Source organism: Gopherus flavomarginatus, chromosome 2, assembly GCF_025201925.1.
Source record: "Gopherus flavomarginatus isolate rGopFla2 chromosome 2, rGopFla2.mat.asm, whole genome shotgun sequence".
NCBI lineage: Eukaryota > Metazoa > Chordata > Testudines > Testudinidae > Gopherus > Gopherus flavomarginatus.
Genome location: NC_066618.1, coordinates 19882505 through 19904720, shown reverse-complemented (window position 1 = coordinate 19904720; position 22216 = coordinate 19882505). Strand labels below are relative to the sequence as shown.

The 22216-nt window shown below is 45.5% G+C and overlaps 1 protein-coding gene across 1 annotated transcript in view; it reads left to right on the top strand.

Annotated features, from left to right (window-relative positions):
- CNPY1 (canopy FGF signaling regulator 1) overlaps positions 1–22216 on the top strand; it is a 69468-nt gene that overhangs the window by 21546 nt on the left and 25706 nt on the right. The window contains 1 exon segment of the mRNA XM_050940445.1: positions 325–440. Coding sequence (XP_050796402.1) covers positions 325–440 — 116 coding nt within the window.

The following is a 22216-nucleotide window of genomic DNA, read 5'->3' as shown; positions in this document are numbered from 1 at the left end:
AGTTTAATATGAGTTTGTTTGCCAGATGGTGTTGCCTTTCCTCCTTGACTATGGCTGTGCGAAAGTATTTTGTTTAAATGATAAACAAATGAATGGATCCCCACAGCACCACCTCTCTCCAAACACACGCAACCGCTATCCCTGGGACACAAGGCTTATTTCAGGCTAGGTAAGGAGTGTGTGTGTGTGTGCGCGAACACGCACGCACTTGCACCTCATTAATATACTGTCAGCATCTAACTGCCCCCTGCAAATGAAACCCCCCCTCAGATAGGCTGATAGGGTTTCTCTTGTGACAATGAGTTTTCTTTCTTCCCTATTTAGCTTGCAAGGCACTGGGCGATGAGCTACTGTATGACATTAGGAAGGTGAATCCGAAGAGGACCGTTGACATGGGGTCATTCCGAATAAGCCCTGACGGGACACAAGAGAGGGGTAAGGTAACAGGAAAATGATCTGACAGTACATAATTGCTGATATGTGCAATTACCAACCACTTATCCAAACAGCAGTTGGTCTTAATCTTCAAACCTTTTTCTTGCTAAGGGTATCAGACACTAAATTGCTTCTGTTTCCTTTGGGACCCAAAGTAATCTTTAGGCTTCAAATTGAGGTATTTTCTTTTTTTCAATACCTACATTTTTGGCTTTTTAAAGTTTAGAGCAGTATTATTCCACTGTTAATCTTGACAGAAATAAGTCAGTGCTACACATGCTATTAAAAGAGAGAGAGAGAGAATATATATATATATATATCTCCTGTCTAGAGACTTACATCTATCTAATCAGCTTTTGTACTCTGCATCTGAAGTTTATCTATTACCTTCCTTCGAGCCTGTTTGAAGATACTAAGTGACTTCAACTCCTGTTGACTGCAGTGGAAGTCGAGGATTCTGAATGCTATGCGAGACCAGACCCTTGAAATCCACACCCTTAAGCAGCGTTGTTAAGCCAACCTAGTACCTGTGTAGACAGTGATAGGGCGATGGAAGAAATCTTCTGTCACCCTAGCTATCCCTAATCAACCTCAGGGAGGTGAATTTACTGTGCAGATGAGAGTACACCTCCACCAGCATAGGTACTGCCTACGCTGAAGCGCTACAGCAGTATAACTGCAGTGGTGTAGCTGTGCCACTGTAGCATTTTAAGTGTAGACAAGACCTTAGACTGTAAAGTTTTAGGGCTAGGACCATGTCTTCCTGCAGTGGGGAGCGTACTGGGTGGCACTGGATAAATGATAGAAAATAGCATAATCGAAAAGCCCTTGGGAATATTCAGCCAGCTGAAACATTGAATGAATATCCTAGGATGAGTTTTCAGAAGAGTTGTTTTCTCACAGAATGGCTATGTTGTAAAGATGAAGGCTTGCTGCTCATTTATGTCAGTGCCCACTCCCAATGATGCTTCTCAGCCCTGGCCTTACAATATGTAGGCTCCCAAGCTGCCAGCGTGAGGGATCAGGGAAGTAACTGTGTTCCCTCCAGTTCTGCTGCTGGAGGAGAAGACTGAGCTGGCCTATGACTTATCAAGTCAGCTCAGGATTGAATGGGTATGAAGCTTTCTGGACAGGGCCCCAGAGATCATGTACATTGCTGAAGATGAGAGCTGATTCTCATCACAATGCAATACCAATAACTTTATTTATAGTACAGTCATGCTTAGAAGCCTCAGCTCTAACTCAGAGCCAGACTGTGGTAGGTACTATACAAGCACATAGTGAGAGAGATTTCCTGCCCCACAGAGCTTACAAGCTAAATAGACAAGACATACTCACAATAGGAATGGAAATAGAGGTGTCGAGTTTTGTCCATAATTGCAAGCAGAATTAAGCCTAGAATGCGGACTTTCTGGGTACCAGGGCACCACCTTATCCACTGGACCATGCTGCATCTTGTATGTTAGGTCAGATTTACATTGGTGTACCCAGTATCAGAATTGCCCACGAATACTAGCCATGATGTGTCTTTAGAGTAACTTCCTGTGTGTTCTCACTTTGAGCGAGAAGGATCTGCTTATATGACACTTCAAAGAATAAGAGATGGCATTAGTTGCATGTTTTTTTATATAACATAAAATAGATGACTGTTCTAGGAACACAAATCTTTGGATGAGCTAAGCAGATCTGACTGCAGCTAACATTGCTGTGTTTAGTTATTAGTAGCAATCTTAAAGTGGGTGAGTGATTTTTCCCCCTCTCTTAATATTAAAAGTCCACATATCTTTAATAAAATCCATGTTCTCAATCCCTGCTCTCTAATGTAACAGAAAGGTTCATTAACCAACCTTTCATCATTTGTTTAAACGTTATTTTGTGACATTGATTTCTTCAGAAGTAAACATTCGCTTGTTTTGCCTGTCAACTAGTCTCAAAACTGACTGTTTAAATTGCTGTAGTTTGCTCTTCATAAACAATGTTTCCCCTAACCCCAGCCTGTAGACAGCTTGCCATTGTTTCAATACAAACCTTCTGGAGGAAAACAGATGAGTGTAGCCTGTAGCATCATAAATTTTGGATACTGGAGGAGGAAATGCTTTCCAAGGACAGATACATTAGATGATTTGGTAGCAGAATTAGTTTTTGATACAGGCTGGGATGTTGAAAGAGGGCATAAGGGAGTTAGAAGCTCAAATTCAATTGACTTTTCATGAGAGTTGGGTGCCCCCCCTTTTAGCCCCCTTTGAGGACCCCAGCCATAAGCTTTACAGAGGTATATCCATTTTAGTGTTCAGAGTAGCAGCCGAGTTAGTAATCCATTTTAACGTAATTAGTGTAATGCATATGACAATTAGTCAATGGCAAACGGATCCATAATATTTATACTTGAGTATGAATTGACCCTAGATAACATTTTCAAAAGCGTCTAAGTCCCATTTTCAAAAGAGGGACTGAGGACCCAAAGGGCTTTATCTAAACAGCAGGTTAGTGCGGCCAGGGTGTGAATCTACAATGCACTAGCCCACCATGTGGACCCTTCCTCCGTGCACTGTAAGTTCCGTGCATGTTTTGACGTACTCCCATTTAAAACAGCAGCATGTCAGAGCGCACTATGGAATTTACAGTGCTCAGTAGCAGGTCTGGATCACCAGTTAGGCATGGCCTGTGCTAAAAAGTTTGGTTGACCCAGCTACATCCCTGAGCGACATAGTTAAGTGGACCTGACCCCCTGTGTAGACATTCTAGGTCAATGGAAGAATTCTTGCATCAGTCTAGCCACTGCCTCTTGGGGAGGTGGATTACCTACACCAATGGGAGAAGCCGTCCCATCAGCATACGTAGTGCCTACGGTGAAGTGCTAGAGCAACTCAGCTCAGCACTACAGCTGTGCCGCTGTAGTGCTGAGCTGAATTGCTCTAGCACTTCACTGTAGGCACCACCTATGCTGATGGGATGGCTTCTCCTATTGGTGTAGGTAATCCACCTCCCCAAGAGGCAGTGCCTGTGCCGCTGTAGTGTTTCAAGTGTAGACAAGCCCTTAATGTGTGGCAAGCTAGTGCACTGTAGGTTCACTCCCTGGCTTGTCACACACTAATTTGCCATGTAGACAAATTGTAGGTTTCATTGAAAGTCAGTAGGGCTAAGGAGCCCAAGTGATTGTCATGTCTGACTACAGCTGATCAAAAAAGGACATTTTCACAAACATATTCTCCCATTTTTATCTAAAAAATTTAATAGTTAGAGAAAAACATTGACATTTTGAATTTAGAAAAGTTTGAACCAGCTCGATGCAGACCTGGATTTTAAAAATAAAATACAGACTGGTTCTGATAGGTCTTTCTTCAAACATGACAGAGTAGGAGTTAGGACTTGGCTACACTGGAGAGTTGCAGCGCTGGTGGTGGCTTTACAGCGCTGCAACTTACTCCCCGTCCACACTTGCAAGGCACATACAGAGCTGTATCTCCCTGGCTACAGCGCTGCATGTACTCCACCTCTGCCTGGGGAATAACGATTGCAGCGCTGGTGATGCAGCACTGCTCCGCCAGTGTGGCCACCAAAAGCGCTGTTATTGGCCTCCAGAGGTATTCAGAGGTATCCCAGAATGCCTGCTCAGCCACTCTGCTCATCAGTTCAAACTCTACTGCCCTGGCCTCAGGAGACCCGCCCTTTAAATGCCCTGGGAATTTTTAAAATCCCCTTCCTGTTTGCTCAGCCAAGTGTGGAGTGCAATCAGTGAATCTTTCCAGGTGACCATGCCTCCACGTGCCAAACGAGTCCCAGCATGGAGCAATGGCGAGTTGCTGGACCTCATCAGTGTTTGGGGAGAGGAAGCTGTGCAGTCCCAGCTGCATTCCAGCAGTAGGAATTACGATACCTATGGGCAGATATCAAGGGCCATGCTGGAAAAGGGCCATGACCGGGACGCAGTGCAGTGCAGGGTTAAATTGAAGGAGCTGCGGAGTGCCTATTACAAAGCCCGTGAGGGAAACCGTTGCTCTGGTGCTGCCCCCACGACCTGCCATTTTTGCAAGAAGCTGGACGTGATACTTGGGGGTGACCCCACTGCCAATCCGAGGACCACGATGGACACTTCAGAGCGGGGAAGGGGGGAGGAGGAGGGGGGAGGAGGAAACTGAGAGTGAGGGTACTGGGGTGGGGGGGAGATACCCCGGAGTCCCAGGAGGCATGCAACCAAGAGCTCTTCTCAAGCCGGGAGGAAGGTAGCGAGTCGCAGCAGCCGGTGCTTGGTGAAGGACAAGCAGAGGAGCGGGTTCCCGGTAAACTGCAGGACTGGAGGGAAAGGGAAAGCAGGATCTGCCAGAGAAACACAGCGGCTAGGAAGAAAAGCACAAAGCAGCTGATAAGCATCCTGGCGCGCCAAGCAGACTCTATCCAGGTGCTCGTAACCATCAGGGCCGGCTCCAAGCCACAGTGCGCCAAGCGCGTGCTTGGGGCAGCATGCCGTGGGGGGCGCTCTGGCGGTTGGTGGGAGGGTGGCAGGTGGCTCCAGTGGACCTGCTGCAGGCGTTTCTGCCGACTGTCCGCTGGTCCCGCTGCTCCGGTGGACCTCCCGCAGACACTCCTGCGGCAGCTCCACTGGAGCCGTGGGACCATCAGACCCTCCGCAGGAAAGCCTGAGGGAGGTCCACCGGGGCCGCGGGACCGGCGAGCGGCAGAGCGCCCACCCCGCGTGCCGCCGTGCTTGAGGCGGCGAAATTGCTAGAGCTGGCTCTGGTAACCATGCAGGCAGAGCACTACCGCGCCGGCCCCACCCCGTCCCAAAGCTCTTTCCCTTGTGCCTCAATGTCAGCTCCAAACCCTCTTCCCCAGCATCCAGGTTCTTACCTCCACCAGCTGCCTCCAACACCTGTACGTTCACCAACCAGCCCTGAGAACTACGACCCTTACCCTCTGCACTCAACCCCCATCACCATGCAGTATAGGCATCCTGACGTGCAGCAGTCATTGCACAGCACTCCAGACAAGACATATTCAAACCTGTGACTGTACAGTTCCCCACCGCACCCCCCTGCCCTTTTAGGTTCCCAAAATGTTGTGTGTCTGTCAATAAAGTTATTTTCTTTTCAATAAATGAATTCTTGGCTTTGCAAACAATCTTTATTATTGCAGAAAGTCAAAGATACCTTAGCCGAGGAAAGAAACAGGCACTGCAAATCAGCTTAGGAAAAACAGATTCCTACTAACATTATAACCACTGCACTTCACTCTCGTGCAAGGCACCGAACATTACTGTTGGTTTTTAGCCTCAAATTCCTCCCTCAAGGCATCCCTAATCCTTGAAGCCCTGTGTTGGGCCTCTCTAGTAGCCCTGCTCTCTGTCTGTGCAAATTCAGCCTCCAGGCGTTGAACCTCGGAGGCCCATTCCTGACTGAATGTTTCATCCTTCCCTTCACAAATATTATGGAGGGTACAGCACGCAGATATAACCGCAGGAATGCTGCTTTCCCCCAAGTCTAGCTTTCCATACAGAGATCGCAAGCGTCCTTTTAAATGGCCAAAAGCACACTCCACACTCATTCGGCACTGGCTCAGCCTGTAGTTGAACCGGTCCTTGCTCCTGTCAAGCTTCCCTGTATACGGTTTCATGAGCCAAGGCATTAACAAGGTAAGCGGGGTCTCCAAGGATCACAACTGGCATTTCAGCGTCCCCTACTGTGATCTTCCGGTCTGGGAAAAAAGTCCCTGCCAGGCCAGTGTTCTGAAAGATGAGTGCATCATGCACCTTTCCAGGCCAGCCTGTGTTAATGTCAATGAAATGCCCAAGGTGATCCACAAGCACCTGGAGAACCATAGAGAAATACCTCTTCCAATTAACGTACTCGGATGCTAGGTGGGGTGGTGCCAGAATAGGAATATGCATCCCATCTATCGCCCCTCCACAGTTAGAGAAACCCATTTGTGCAAAGCCATCCACAATGTCCTGCATGTTCCCCAGAGTCATGGTTCTTCTTAGCAGGATGTGATTAATGGCCCTGCAAACTTGCATCAAAATGATCCCAATGGTTGACTTTCCCACTCCAAACTGGTTCCCACTGATCGGTAGCTGTCTGGAGTTGCCAGCTTCCAGACTGCAATAGCCGCCTGCTTCTCCACCGGCAGGGCAGCTCTCAATCTTGTGTCCTTGCGCCGCAGGATGGGGGGCGAGCTCAGCACATAGTCCCATGAAAGTGGCTTTCCTCATCCGAAAGTTCTGCAGCCACTGCTCGTCATCCCAGACTTCCATGACGATGTGATCCCACCACTCAGTGCTTGTTTCCTGAGCCTAAAAGCAGCATTCCACGGTGCTGAGCATTTCCTTGAATGCCACAAGCAATGTCGTGTCGTACGCGTCAAGCGACTCGCTATCATCGTCGGACTCCTCATCACTTTGGAGCTTAAGGAATAGCTCAACTGCCAAACATGATGTGCTGGCGAGACTCGTCAGCATATTCCTCAGCAGTTCGGGCTCCATTTCCCACAGAAATCGCTCTGCACAGAAACCGTTGGGAGAGTCACAATGGTGCCAAACGTGGATGGAAAAACAGGGACTGCTGGGATGTGAAGCGATGCATCACGGAGCGTTGGGACAGGAAGCAGAATGACCCGCACCCTTCCGTCCCCTTCTCACAACCCATGGCACCAAAATGGGACAAGGTGCTCTGTGGGATAGCTGCCCATAATGCACCACTCCCAACAGCGCTGCAAATGCTGCAAATGTGGCCACACTGCAGTGCTGGTAGCTGTCAGTGTGGCCACACTCCAGCATTTTCCCTACACAGCTGTACGAAGAGAGCTGTAACTCCCAGCGCTGCACACCTGCAAGTGTAGCCAAGGCCTTAGTCTTAGGCCTGGTGTGCGTGCACACAGAAAACACACCAATTTAACCAGATCGGTTTCTAAATTAATTTAGCTTTAAAATGATACAATTCCCTCGTGTGGACCCTCTTAAATTGGTTTAAGAGTGCCTAGCCTAGGGAGTTGAATCATACTTCACTTAAATTGGTTTAACAGTGGCTGAAATCAAATTAGCTTAATTCTGTTGCTGATTTTGAAACTGATTTAATTAAAATGGTGTAATTTCTTTATATAGAAGATCCCTTACTTGGGTGAATAAAAGAACCTGCCAAATCTCAGTTAGTTTTGGAAATTCTTCCTCCTCCCCCTTCTTTTGCTTAGTTCTGAATTCTGGAGCAGTGTCACTTCACCAAATCTCACAAAGATAGAATTGTGGTTTTGTTCGTTTGTTCTGGTTAACATGCAGCTAACTGTCTTTGTCCTTGGCTTCTTCTATATGTTGTATGATATCCCACATTAAAGGGGATTTTCCTGTTGATATCAAGTGTGTAGTTACTTATAGGCATTTAGACATCAGAAATTCCAGTCTTTACATAGTCATTCATATTTATGTTTGATTTACATTGATTTATAACTTAATTTGGATTGACTTCAGAGCTAAATTGTGAAGAAAGGCTGGGAAACTAGGCGTGGGGCAGTATGAGAGCAGACCATTTACTCTGGTAATCCTACTTTTGGCAGTGGTTTAGATATCTGATGCTTGAGATTAAAAGAAAAGTAATGCATTCTGCCAAATATGCATTGTCCTGTATATGTGTCAGGTAAGTAGGTGGAGAACTCCTTCTCAGTGCCAGCAGGCAATCACAGCTTATACACTGAAAATGAGCAGTGATATCTCTTGTAGGTATTTACATTTCAGTAGCAATATTGCTAGGTTAAAATATTAAATACATGATAGAAATTGTAGCACCAAATTGCATATGGTGAATGCAGATCCAGATGATGCCAAAGAGAGTAGACTGATAAATCATAAAGACTCCCTTTTTACAGAACATACTTATTCATTCATGAGACAGAAAGCATTCTCAATACTACATCTCCACATGTTGAAAAATTAGTCTACTCTGTAGTATATTAAAGTTGACATTCACATAAGGTCATCATGCCTCCATTTTATAAGGCCAGAAGTTTCCATCTTGGATCTTCAGATCACTCTGTCTCACAAAGGAGGTCTGCTATTGCAAGAACTACTCCATGCAGCACCATCCGGGTTCAAAGTGGAGTTGGATGAGGTGTAATCATTCTCATGGACCCTAAATGGCAACAAATAGATTATTCCACTGACTGGTGCAAAGTCCATAATTTAATTACCCCATTAAATGAGTGAAATGTAACCTTGAGTTCCTCCAGAGGGGCCTGTGTGGTGTAGGATGACCAGACAGGAAGTGTGAAAAATCGGGACGGGGGTGGGGGGTGATAGGCGCCTATATAAGACAAAGCCCCAAATATCAAGACTGCCCCTATAAAATCGGGACATTTGGTCATCCTAGTGTAGGGGTACATATGAGCAGAGTCAGCTTTAGGAAGTGCGGGGCCCAATTCAAACAGTTTCGACGGGACCCCAGCAGGGATGACTAAAAAAAGAAAAAGAAAAAACACACGTAAAAAAACACGTGGGGCTTGTACTCACTGGGCAGTGCTCCGAGTCTTCTGCGGCACTTCGGCGGTGGGTCCTTCATTCACTCCAGGTCTTCGGTGGCACTGAAGGACCCACCGCCGAAGTGCCACTGAAGACCCTGTATGAGCCTGATCTGTTTTCTCTCCTCCTGCAGCCTGAGGTGGGGCAAGGCAAACAACCCCTCCCCTTACTGCAGAGGAGCCTCCCTTGCTTATTCTTGCTTTCCCTTATCTCCGGCTGTAGGAGGCTACTGCTGACACCATATCAGGTGGTGGAGCTGTCTGCACAGTGTAGCCTAATCTGTAGATTATGTTTAAGAACCCCCCAGTTATCATTGTGAGGGTAGAGAGATTCTTGTCCCAAGTTCAGGCCCCATATTATTAAAATTACTATGTAGTTGGGAGCCCTGATGTGCACAGTTGCAACACTCACACTTTAGGAACTCCTCTATATTTACAAATAATCTATTAATACATTTAGCACAGTCACAAACAGTCTAACTCAGCAAGGTAGATAGAGATATTATAGAATGTACATCTGAACATCAAACTTACACCATTCCTTGCAGAACAGCCTGAAATCTTCCTCATCACTGTCACCATCCTCATCTTCACCAGTGACCATCTTTCTGGCACCTCCAAAGGGCTACATTTGTCTGTCGCCTACTGCCCACAGCTTGGGATGTCACTTTTATAATACGTTATGCTGCTGCTACCATGTCTAATGCATATTCAGCAGAGGTTTCTCCACTCTTCTTTATTAGTATTTCCTCCCCTTACTAATGTTGAGGTGTCCTTCTATAGGTTAGACTTTTGATACATGAGCTACCATTTCAGCTCATGACCGTATCTGATACGCCTTGCTTAAATGGATTTGTGGTAATTACTTCCATGTTCCTTGCAGTAGCACTTACAGCCTCCAATCATTGAGCAAGCTCTTCTTAGTTTCTAAAATCTAAAGGTAACCGTTGATCTATGCCAAGGGTTACAGCTGACTTAACCACCCTTATGCAGACTTATGCTTCAGCTAATGTCTTACAGGATTCTGTAGGTTTCTTGCCTTACAGTGTACTATAATGAAAGCAGCTAAATAAAGGCAAGGCAATGAATATATAATAAAGGCAAGTCCATGAGGTACAACAGTGAGGCAAGCATGGTAGGTAGGTGGTTAGTAATAACCTGGAAGTGATACCGAAGAGTCAGCACTAGAGTGTCGTACATTTGCCAGCTCTGTCATGCAGTCCAACATCTCAGCTGGATTGTCATGCATCCAGCTGGGCTGTGGGAAGAAAGCAAAGGGTTGCCTACAGTTCTGCCTGTTGGCCCCTAGATGCTGCTGTGGCATCTACAGAACTGGCTTCCTTTCGCCTCCACTCTCGCTGCTCCTTCTGCTGGACATGGGTGTGGAACGGGCAGCTGATCTAGGAGGTGGTGGCTGTGGGGGTAGGCGCACACAAAGGGCTTTGATACCCTGGGCTCCACCCCCTGCCCTCATCTGATGCTCCCAGCAGATAGTGCCACCACCCTTAGCAGCCCCAGCACCCACCTATCTCCTCAGGATCAATATTAACAGCCCCAAAAGCTTCCCACTCAGACTATCCCAGCTACCCCACCTGTCACCATCAAGCACCCATCCACCTACCTCCTACAGGCAAAGCTAAGTTCTATAACCTACTCTCCAACCACGGCTTGGGGCAGGGTGTGTTTGAACTTAAGTTTATGGTTAATTTGCAACTCATTTAACTAGAGCTCATTAAACATTTTGCATAAAATGAAGAGCAGAACAAAACCTGACAGTAATGGTATAATGAGACCTACGCATTTCTCAAATGCTGCCTCGGTGGCCTCATGCGGCCACCAGGGGCTTTTTGTGCAGCCAGAACCTCTGGGGTGGTGATTGGGGTGGGGTGGGGGGGGCAAAGCAGTGTTAACAAAGATGAAAATATCACTTTTCACAGAAACAGACTTACTAGCTGCGAGTCGGAAAAAAAAGAAAAAAAGCAAAAGAAATGACAACAACAAAGACCAGAACATGCAAGGCATATTTTTTGTTTCCATTCTGTTTAGGTCCAGTAAAGAACAGAGATAAGTGTACATTATTTTTATTATTGAGTCTGCAATAAAAACCTATATAAATAAATTACAATGATTTGGACGTGTATATGTGCATATTTATTTGTTTTTCCTAAAGTTAATTAAGTATTTTAGGAAAAATTGTCAGAGTGGCCACCAGCAAGAGTTGGTGGCAGCCCTCCGAGGCCACCAAAATGTTTCTTGTGAGACTCCCTGGGTGCACATGTGCTGTCTGCCCCTCATGTCGTTGACCCTCCATGTTCTGCTTTGTTGGTGGCCTTCTGCAGCCCTTATGCGGCTGTGTGAATTTCTCCTGATTGTTATTGCAGCCTGTGGCTTTGGGATTCTCAGACATGTGCCTTACCTCCTCTCATATCTTTTCCTGGGGGCATTGTTGAGCAACATAGATTAATGAAGATAAATGTTAACTTCTCACCTGGATGTTTAGATCCAGAAATTTCAGAGTATTAAATCGCTTCCCATTTCTTATGAGAGTCTCTGGGGCGTTTCATTTCCTGTGTTTATTATTGTAAACCATGGCATGCAGTTTGTAGCGTCATCTCTTTGGCATGAAGTTCTTATTACTCACTTGCTGCATCTGCCTGATTTGATTGTTTTAGTCTTTAGGCAGCAAAATATCCAGTGGGGCAGATCTAGTTCCTAGACATCAAATAAACAGTAAGGAATTATTTTATCGCAAAAGGCGATAAGGGTTACTTGTGTCATAGTCAAAGAGCCTTATAATGGCACCAGGAAAGGCCTATGTTGTACGCTGAGAATGTGATGGAGAAAGATATATAACAGTGGGCAAAATAGAAGCGCGTTGTGGTAGACTCAATGAAAACCTTTCAGAATCCCTGTGCTGGCATGTTAATCCTGGAATTACCCTGGACTGCAGACTTAGAGCATCTTAAAAATGGCAAGAGTCTTGTCTATTTTTCATGGATAGTGAAATAAGTGGGAATGTGATTTGGAGACGCTTCAGTAGATCTCACAAGTTCATTCAGAGGGAGGGAAAATTCCTCAAATTATCAGCATAGATTAGAAAGGAATGTGCATTTATTTTCAGATATTATCTGAAATGATGGAGTTGCACAATGGACGGTATGAACGGCACTTTTAAAAAAATAAAATAGTATATTTGAAAATATTCTGTGTAGGAGATTGAAGTCGTAAGCATACAGGCTTGGAATAGGAAGGAAACTGACAGCTCCTCTCTTCTACAATTTATAAAAAGATTACTAACAGTTGTCATAAAAATCTCTGCTAGGATAGCAGCCAGTTTACAGTCAGATAAAAAAGAGTTTGCTTTACATGATTTACCATCTACCAAATCCATACTAATGCCAATAAATTAAGTGATAGTGTACAGTAGGTCTGTAGAAATACAAGTTAAAATATGCTTCTATTGCTCACCACTGACATCTCCCAAATCCCCTTCATCTTAATAAGATGTCAGCTTCAGGGCTGTATTCCAGGCTATATGGTGTATTCTAGTTTTTGAAAAGGACTTTCCTTTAGGAACATAGGAATTGCCTTACTGGGTCAGACCTATGCACCATCTAATCCATTAGCCTGTCTCCAAAAAGGCCAGCATCAGATGCTGCAAGAAGAAGGTGGGGACAAACCTACCACACGGTAATTGGATATGGGATAATCTGCCTCCTGGAAGGTCTTGCCCTTTCAAAAAAATTTATTAGCATTAATTAGTATAACTCTGGATGTTGTTTATATCTCATTTTTAATCTTGCCAAGTTCTTGGTCTCAGCAATATCCTGAAGCAACAATTTCCATAGTCTGTGGAAAAACTACTTCCTGTTATCATTTAGAATTTGCCATCTTTAAATTTCCTTGAAGACTCATGTTTTGGTGGGTACTCACCTCGGAGCACCCCCTTGTGTCAAGGCTGGTGTCAATGCCATGGCATGGAAGGGTAAGTGTACCCCTGCCTCAGGTTCCCCTAATGGGCTTTCAGTGAGCTCAGTGAGGTGTTGTTTTCTTATATAGTGAACAGTGTCTCTCCGGGGTCTAATTTATTTAACCAAAGGCTGAACAGACACCCAAGCAAGCCTTCATCTCAGCTGGAGGGATGAGTTAATCTTAGTCTGTCTGCCCCACCTGAGTTCATCCATCTCCTCCATCCAGCAAGGCCCTCTCAATGCTGGCACCCTCTGGGGTTGGGTCTCTTGCCATCACCAGTGATCTTTGCACTCCAGCCCCACGCTCAGAGATCAAACCACTGCAGCTTTTTCTGGAGTTGTGTGTTATTCCTTTGCAATTGGACAGCCAGCCTTTGTCTAATAAGGTCCTTTTGCTGGGGCTAAGGCTCCCCAGGGGTTCAGGTACTCATAGCTTTTCCCTTGCAGAACCTCTTCTCTCTAGATGTCTGTTTCCTGTGTTCCCTTTCTTGGTGAACTCCAGCTCTCCCCAGAAGTCCCTCCTGAGGTCTCTTCCAACCATAATCTTCTATAATTCTATGCGGTAGAAGAGCAAAACTCAGAGGCAGAGAGGGAGAAAGGAGAAATGGAGGTTCCTAGAGGGAGAGATGAGGAGCTGATGAAGAAAGATTCACTGCTGAACAGCAGTAAGATGGATGGTGGTGGTGATCCCCAGGGAGAGAGGTCTCTGGGTAGAACCCCAATAATGGCTCTGGATGCCAGGTTGGGCTGGTGGGGAGGAAGGGGCTACCTCTCCTCTCTTGACCTCTGGACTGCTCTCTTCAGGTCGTTCTCTGTTGATTATTCCACTGATGATGTTTCCCCTCCATCCCAAGTGCAGGCAATTCCACCATCTGCTCTTAATGAGGGGCATCACCAAGAGACCCCTATCACACAAAGGATCTTGATTGGATGGTGGGATATCAGGGGTGAAGTGGATCATCTGAGGCTAGGGACCCTGGATTGTTTTACATCTCTTCTTCCAGGACTGTTACCTTAACTACAGAGTTGGGCAATAAATTCCATCCTCTGGACAACTGGTCAGAAGAGATAGCAGCTCAGGAATTGGCTGGAGATGCAGATGCATATAGCACCCTCATAGTGACAAGAGAGGCTCTGGAATTGGTGGTGCATATTGGGGAAAGGGCTGGAAATGTGGCAGTGTTGTTAGGTCAGCAGAAGAGGGACAAAGGAAGATAAGAAGTCTGGGGGTGGTTGGAGGAAGAGCCTGAGGGAGTTGGCGGTGACATCTGGCTTGGTCCTTGGAAATCGTTTGTGCTCAGTAGTGGAATCACATCCACTGATTCTCATTCGCCAGCCACAGGAGAGTTTTGTGCCACTGGAACATTGTCTCCCCTGTGCCTTTGTTGTTCAAAAGCCTTGGAGATGGGAACCCCAATAAGAAAGCTCAGAGCAAGAACTGTGGAGGGATTAAAGAGATCTAAAGGGGGAAGAAAGGAAGGCGATTTGAGATACTGAGGATGAGGGATGGAAAAGTGCATGATTTTAGAGGGAGGCCTATTAAATTTCTTTTGAGTGCTCCTGATGGTGTCTTTTGACTATATGGGAGGATCCCACAACCCGCATAGGCAGACTGGGAAGCTGGGCCCTCTGTTGGTGAGGACTTTGCATGTGAATAAATAATAATATATGGAGATATACCTATCACATAGAACTGGAAGGTCATCAAGTCCAACATCCTGCCTTCACTAACAGGACCAAGTACTGATTTTGCCCCAGATCCCTAAGTGGGACCCTCAATGACTGAACTCACAACCCTGCATTTAGCAGGCTAAGGCTCAAACCACTGAGCTATCCCTCTCCCCCTCCTCCAGTAGTATTGGAGCACCAAGGACAGAGGTGTGGAAGATGGCAGTGTTACAAGACCTGCAGCACTTGGATGTGTTATTGTTTCAGGATACTCGATTACTCTCTGCAATGGATTGTCAAAAGGCCCTATCCAGTTGGAGGGGAAAGTGGTCCATGTGGTCTGTGGGTGAAAGTGTAACTGCTGGTCTAAATGTATTATTCTACATCGTCAAAAGCTCATTAACGTTTACAGACACTTTCACTCAGGGAGAGAGAGCGTTCTATTGTTGGAGGCTGTGACTCCTTTTCTTTTTACTTCTCAGATTGTTATTTTTGGAGGCGACTAACTCTCCTGTTCAGGCACAGGATAGTGGTAAAAGTGAGGTGTATGGAAAGGGACATCAACAGACCAGGGGAGCAGATGTTCTTCTGCTATGTATATTGGTGCCAAAAGCTGAACTGAAAGTTGTTTTTCGGAAGAGGATTTAGAGACCACACCTCAGAAGCAAGGAGGTATGAAGGGGGATGGATATACACTTTTTTTTAGAGAGGCAAGGAAAACTAGAGTTGATAGGCTGTACATACAGAAGGGACTGAAGTACGTAGGGTTCTAGACTGTCGCACTGGAGGTATCAGATCATTTGTTGGTGCAGGTTACTGCGTTGGAGGATGGTCATTTGGTTTGGGAAGAGGATTCGGAAACTGAACTCAAGGTCATTGGAAGTAATGAGTGGTAGTGACCAGGTGGAGCAGGGGAAAGAGGCCTGGATTTTTCACTTCCTTACCAAGTTTAAGGATTCAGAGTAAAAAACTGAGGTATTTTCCTCTTTGCTGAGCTGGTAGGTGAATAGGAGGGAGAGGGTGAAGCTTGGTAGGGCGGTATGATCTTGGCAAAGGTGCACCTGAAGTGGCTTGGTGGGGTGGGTCCAGAGCTGAGACACCCGGTCCAGGCCAGTGCTGTCAAGGGTAGGGCTGCTAGCAGACTTGTTGTGTGATCTTCGGGGGGTATTTGAGGCAAGGGCAGCAGGAGCCTGGAGTGAGTATGTACATTCCTTGGATCAAAACTAGGCCTTTGATTCGGTGCAGGACGAGTCTCCGTGGGATGTGCTACTGCATTATGGGATTCTGCGCCCCTTTATTGCCTGCTGTGGTCCTTGTACAAGGGGGCTGTCAGTTACCCTTTAACTTATGGTTGGCTAGGACAGAGGGATGTTCCTCTGAGGTGGGGAGGGAGGCAGCACTGTCCTTTGAGCCCTTTGCTCTATGTGTTCTCATGGATTCTCTGGTTAGGCTCTTGGCAGCTGGTGATGGAGTGAGGAGGGGGACAGAGTGGTGTTATTTCCACTGGAGTTTTAGCTTTCATAGATGACCTATCAGTTGTGGTATCAACCCATGAGGAGAATGACAAGCTGTGGACTTGCTTCAGGTAGTATGAGCAAACATGGTGGACTGGGTTAAATCTGATGAAGAGTGAGGCATTATGGTTGGGTGAGATGGGAGACAAGGGTGGTGACAGTCCAGGTTTCCTGCCTTGGCTGCAGAGTAGACAGCAGGAAGGTGTACTGGAGAACTTAGGGGTAGAGTTCTGCTTGGAAGGTGTGTCTAGGGAGAGGGCCCTGGAGTAGTGGAGTGGACGGTAGAGTGATGGAGGAGCTGATATATACTTTCCATCTTCTACAGAGTATGAATGATTCATCAGTACCTGCTTCTGCTCTTCCTTCACTTAGCCAGAATGTACATGCTGACCTTGGTGCAACTGAAAGGCAGAGTGATGGAGGCTGTTTCTTCTCTTCCTCTGGGATTGGAGGACATTTCCTTTTATTAAGAAGTTTGTGTCTGTCAATTGATGGAACATGGCGGTTTGGGGGTTAGACACCCAGAGGAACATTCTAGGACCCTGAGTTTCCATATTTATCTGCAAAGGATGCAGCAGGTCTTGCGCAATCAACCAGGTTGCATGCAGAATATGGTTCCAGTTGGGTTCAGTGCCATCAACACTGTGCCATCAGTTGGTGGGCACCATTGGAAGAATGGTGGGAGGGGAAGTATATGAAGCCATGGCAAGGACGGAGACGTACGACAGTAGGAGGAGGCGCAGGAAGCAACAGCATCAACAAGTACAGAGTAGACAGAACCAGTTCCCTGAATACCTGGTTGCAGTGTTCCAGCACTTACAGAAATAGGGGATATATTGGGATCAAGTGAGGGAAGGACAGATTAGGCTGGGGATATATCAGTAGTTATGAGCTTCTGTAGCTGGCTGGTTGCACAGGTGGTTTGGACATTTTGGGGGGCTTTGAGGCTCTAACAGTCCCAGAGGGGCCCATTTATATATAAAGAAATGGCCTGGAGGTTTTGCCATGGTAAAGTGGCTGATAGGGAACTCTGAAAATCTAGCAAAAACAAGATGGGAGTGCCCCAGGCAAGAGCAATGTCAGGGGTGGGGGGCAGGTCATGGAGGTGGGGGTCATGGAGACTATGGAACATCTGTTGGCGGAATGCCCATAGGCTTGGAAGATGCAGGCAGGGTTAGTGAGGGTACTTAAAATACCAGTCATCCTAGGACAAAATTGGGCCCAGTGGGGATACAGGGATTTCTCAGGTCTGGCTTATCAGTAATGGGAGGGTGAGACCTTCTATCTCATCAGCATGGTCTTATGCAAATTTCTCTGGAAGGCAAGGTGGGAGATGTCAAGTATCAGAGGGGTAGCCATGTTAGTCTGTATCCACAAAAACAACAAGGAGTCCGGTGGCACCTTAAAGACTAACAAATGTATTTGGGCATAAGCTTTCATGGTAAAAAACCCACTTCTTCAGATGCATGGAGTGTTCCATGCATCTGAAGAAGTGGATTTTTTACCCATGAAAGCTTATGTCCAAATACATTTGTTAGTCTTTAAGGTGCCACCAGACTCCTCGTTTTTGTTAAGGTGGGAGATGGTGTCTCAGAAGAGCCCTCTGACATAGGCTTCCTTGGAGGAGTTGATGCAGATCACCCAAAAGGAGCTGGAGCAGGGAGGCGGGAGGCAGGGGGATTGAGGCATGCAGAGAGAAAGCACTTTCAGGAAAAGAAGAGAAAGTGGTGGCAGGACATCCAAGTTTAGTATGGTTGGGTTTGCATCCAGCCTCTTTCCTTTTAAGATGGGGGAGAAGACTGGTTTATGGGCTCAGAAACCTTTGGGAATTTGTTTGAGGGAAATCAGTGAAGGAGTAAGAGGATGTTGGAGAGTGTTTTAGCTCATGACATGGTAGAAATTGGAAAGAGATTGTTGTGTTGGGTGGGGGAAATCATGCTGGACCAAGAATATGGTTCATTATAGTTACTCTAGCTGTCACAGAGACCAGTATTAGGAGTCCAGGGTATCAATATTGTGGAGTGACTGTGAGGATACTGCTATTGCTGTTGACTATGATTGTCTTTTGTTTGCCATGGAGGGACCCATTTTTGTGTATCGAGAAGCCAGACTTGTGACCGGCTACTGGGAGGACCCAGGAAGTGGAATCTTGAGCACCATGCAATGAACTCTTTCTGAAGGAATGGAGCACTTGTTCTGGGGATGACCAAGGACTACTAGTCGTGGATAACTTCTGGCTTAATTGGACTTTTGGCATCAAAAGGACTATACTGGAGGATGTGGCAAGTCATCAGTGCTGGTGCTCTCCTTTCCAGGAAGTGGAGGAAAGGGAGGGGTGGGTTGTACTCTCTGGCATCAGTTCGATCTGTTTTGACCTCCCTATGCTGTGTATTCTGATATTTCTGTTCTGTTGTCGGGAATGTGTTTGTTTTTATGTTGGTTGGTGTGTTTAATAAAAGATCTCAGAGGGCAGCTGCCCAGTGAAAGGTCCCTTGTTCTTGTGTTGAGAGGCAGAGAGGACAGAAGCTTCCAAGTTACCTTCTCTAATCCAGTCATTATTTTATATACTTTGATCACGTCCCTGTTATTCCTTTCTATGGGAAATAGATTGGAATATGAAGAGGTGGCAGGAGAACAAGAACATCCTATTTACTTCCATGTGAGTCACATTTCAAGGCAACTTTTGGTGAATGTGTATGGGAGTCTCAAAGTGTTGGGGGTTGCAGGGGCAAGATAAGTGACAGCTTATATGTTAATTATTTTTGGAGACTGCTCTGCAGCAGACTCTGTGGCTTTCTTGTTGCCCAACCTTTCATCGTCTCACATAGCTGGGAAGAGACGAACTTTCCAAAGTAGACTATGGCTGTGTGATCAGCTTGTGTGAGAGTCACACATGTATACAATTATTGTGGCTACCGCTGCATTTGATTTTCAAGGTTAAACCTTTGAAATATAGTTCTGCATGAACTGAAGAGAGGTGTATTTAACGGCTATTACAGTAATGCTGCACCGATTGCTGCAGAAGGTCCAAGTTCTTTTTTCAATTAAATCTTTGCTCCTTGATGGAGTCCAGTGGCTGTGGGTTAAGTTGAGACTTGGGCTACATGGCTGTTCAAGGGAGTGAGAACACCATAATTCCTTACTCCTCTGAATGGGCTACCCAGACATGGAATCCAGGAACACTGGAGTAAGCAGGCATACCCACCATGGAGCAGGTGGGCAGAGAATGGGAGGATCGTTGGCTCCAAACCACCCACCCTCTAGCCCTCCTGCCCAATGCAGCAAAGCTGATGTGAAAGAAAAGGATGCATGGAGCACATGGTAGTTTACTGCTGCTTTAGGCCAGCAAGGAGGAAGCAGGAGAGAATTATGACCTCAAAGAGGTGTCTCTCAATCAGAATCCCTCTGAAGTGGTGCAGTGTATATACCACCGTTTGGTTGTACCTGGAGTCACAATCTAACCCTGTGGACATAAAGCCATGAACTGCACTAATACAATGCATTTGCATAAGCCACCTGCAGAAGCGTATTTTAGACTTTAAGGACTGTTCCCTTAAAACAATTCCCCTTCTGAAGAAGACAATTTTTGCCACCCCCAAAAAACTTCCATTTGGATTGGGTTAACTGCAAGTGAAAGTGTGGAACTGAGGCATTTAAAAATTTAACTTCTGTTTAAAAAAGGAGCAGTTCTCCAATATATTTCCTTAAATTAGATAAAATAGGCTCTTTGGGCCTTATATGCCACTTATCCTACACTCTTAAACCCCCTCCCAAAAAAAATCAGCCTGTTAAATCTGAAGCTGCTCTCACAAACACCATCAAAATGGTCTGAACCCTTCAGGTCTGAACAATCACTGTCCCACCCTAGCAAAAGCTAAACTGAAATGGATGTTTGATTTCTCAGCTTGCCTTCATAGGATTGTCCTGCAAGTCGGAACAATTGAACAGCAAGATCTCAGATCCACCAGGACACACCCATTTTCACTGTTTTCTTCATAAATATACATAGTCATTCAGGAGCGCTCATGACCATACTAAAAAGTATCTTGGGCGTTACTATTTCTCAGTCTTATGATTATGCTAAAAGCATCAAGAGAAAGGGGTTAGGTACACCTTTTCACTTCTTGAGACCTGGATCTATGTGACATCCTGTAGGCCACAATTCTAATGCATTCATTACTCTTAGTCTAGGCACTAGTGGATAGTTGTCTTCACAGTGCCGTGAATATATGCTACAAATAATAATAGCCAATAGTTATTGGGTCCACTGACCTGTCTTCTGTGCTAAAGGTGCCTCCTCCTCAGTATCAGGAAAAATGGAATGCTTTTTTTTGAAATATTCTTTTCCATTTTGTTTTACATGCTTGATAGAAATATGGTAGAGAGGGAAGTTATTTGCAAAATGTTGCCTGGAAATAATAAAATGAAAGACTTGGCCAGCATTCTAATAGTGCAACATGCTGTTGAACAAGAGATTCATATGCGCTTGCTCCCCTGCTGGTAATGGTGAGGATCACTGCATGGACAGGGACCTCGGTGGATTTTTGCAGGCTAGTATAGAGCCTCCCTTATCACGTTGAGAAAAAGCAATGACAAGATCTGAAGGCAGCCATAGTCACCCATCTTCATCTGGAAAGCTGGGTTGCCCAGCTGAGGCGGTTTTGTACCATGTAGAAGTGACAATGTGAGGTGCAGATGGAGAACCTGCAGTTGTTTTCTTGCTTTGTTGCCCTAAGGTCATAACCCATACATGATTTTAAATAGCACTTTTAAAATTAATTTATATATCAGCATCCAGTGTGCAGCTGTATCTTTAATGCTTTGCATAGAGTAATGGAAGTGAAGACTCTGTTTCTCTTTAGAGACACAATTTACAGCAAGCCCAAGGGTAGTCTCAAAGGCATGGCTGTATCTCTGAAACTCACCACTGAGATCTCTCCTAGCACGCTGCAGAAAGCACTGCTCTGTACAGCTGAGAGGTTAAAATTGACTACAGGGAAGAAATAATGTTGACTCCGGTTAGAAGGAAGCAGCTCATTTCCCCCACGGAGGAGATAACTGGATATGTTGAAAAGCAAGCAAAAAAAAAAATGAGGAAAATAATAGGGCTAGGAAAACTTTTAAGGGAAAACTACAGTGGTTGCTATTTAAGATACAGCTAATTTAGTAAGTGTTCCCTTCTGTCTGTTATAGCCATCTCTTGTGTCTTGTTGTTTGAGCAAGGAGTGTGTGTGCGTGTGTGCGGTGTTTAGCACAGTTTTGAGTGATCCCTTGTTGAGGCCTTTATATATTATGACATATATACACATACAATGTATTTTTAAACCTCTTCATAGAAATTCTTGTCACTTTCCGTATTCCCCAAAGTGTGACTGCTCTAGTCTCCGTCATTGGGAGGTACCATTTTACTGATACTTTCCAGCAAGAAGGCGGGTGGGTCTAAGAATGTAGTCTGAGATCATGATACAGTTTAATATACAGAAATATGTGTGTGTGTTATTATAGGTGTTGCTATTCCCAACTACGTCCTCCTAGACACTAAATAGTAAGGACGTGCTTTATTTTTAGAAGCACTTAATACAAAATCTGACTGATTGTTTTCTTACATCTTCCAATCACCAGGAAATCAATTTAAAAGTAGAAGAAAACAGCTCTGACATGACCTTCTACACAGGGGCATAGATACTACATTGATTGTGGAAATATTCAAATAGCCATTCATGGACATTTTTATGGGAAAACAGAGGCAAGAGATTAAGCTACTTGCCCAAATTCACCCAGCAGGTCAGTGACAGAACCTGGATCTCCTGAGTCCCAGTCCTCTTTCTGTGTGAGTACTTGTGTCCCTCCCTTAGGAAACTTCCAGAACTCCAGGCATTTCACTGACTCTTCTGCTTAAGGCATAGACCCCTATAAATGAAGCCACATACCAACTGCCAGGGAGACCTGGACCTTTTGATTAGCTGCAAATCACTGTGATTTGTTCTTGAGAATTCTGTTCTTCTGCAGTGTTTGTAACATCCCTCCTGAAGTGGCTACTAAGGAGGTCCAATCAGGATAGTATCTGCTGTTTGCATTGTGGCAGTGCCGAGGATCTCAATCATAGACCAGAGCCACCTGTGCTTGGTGCTG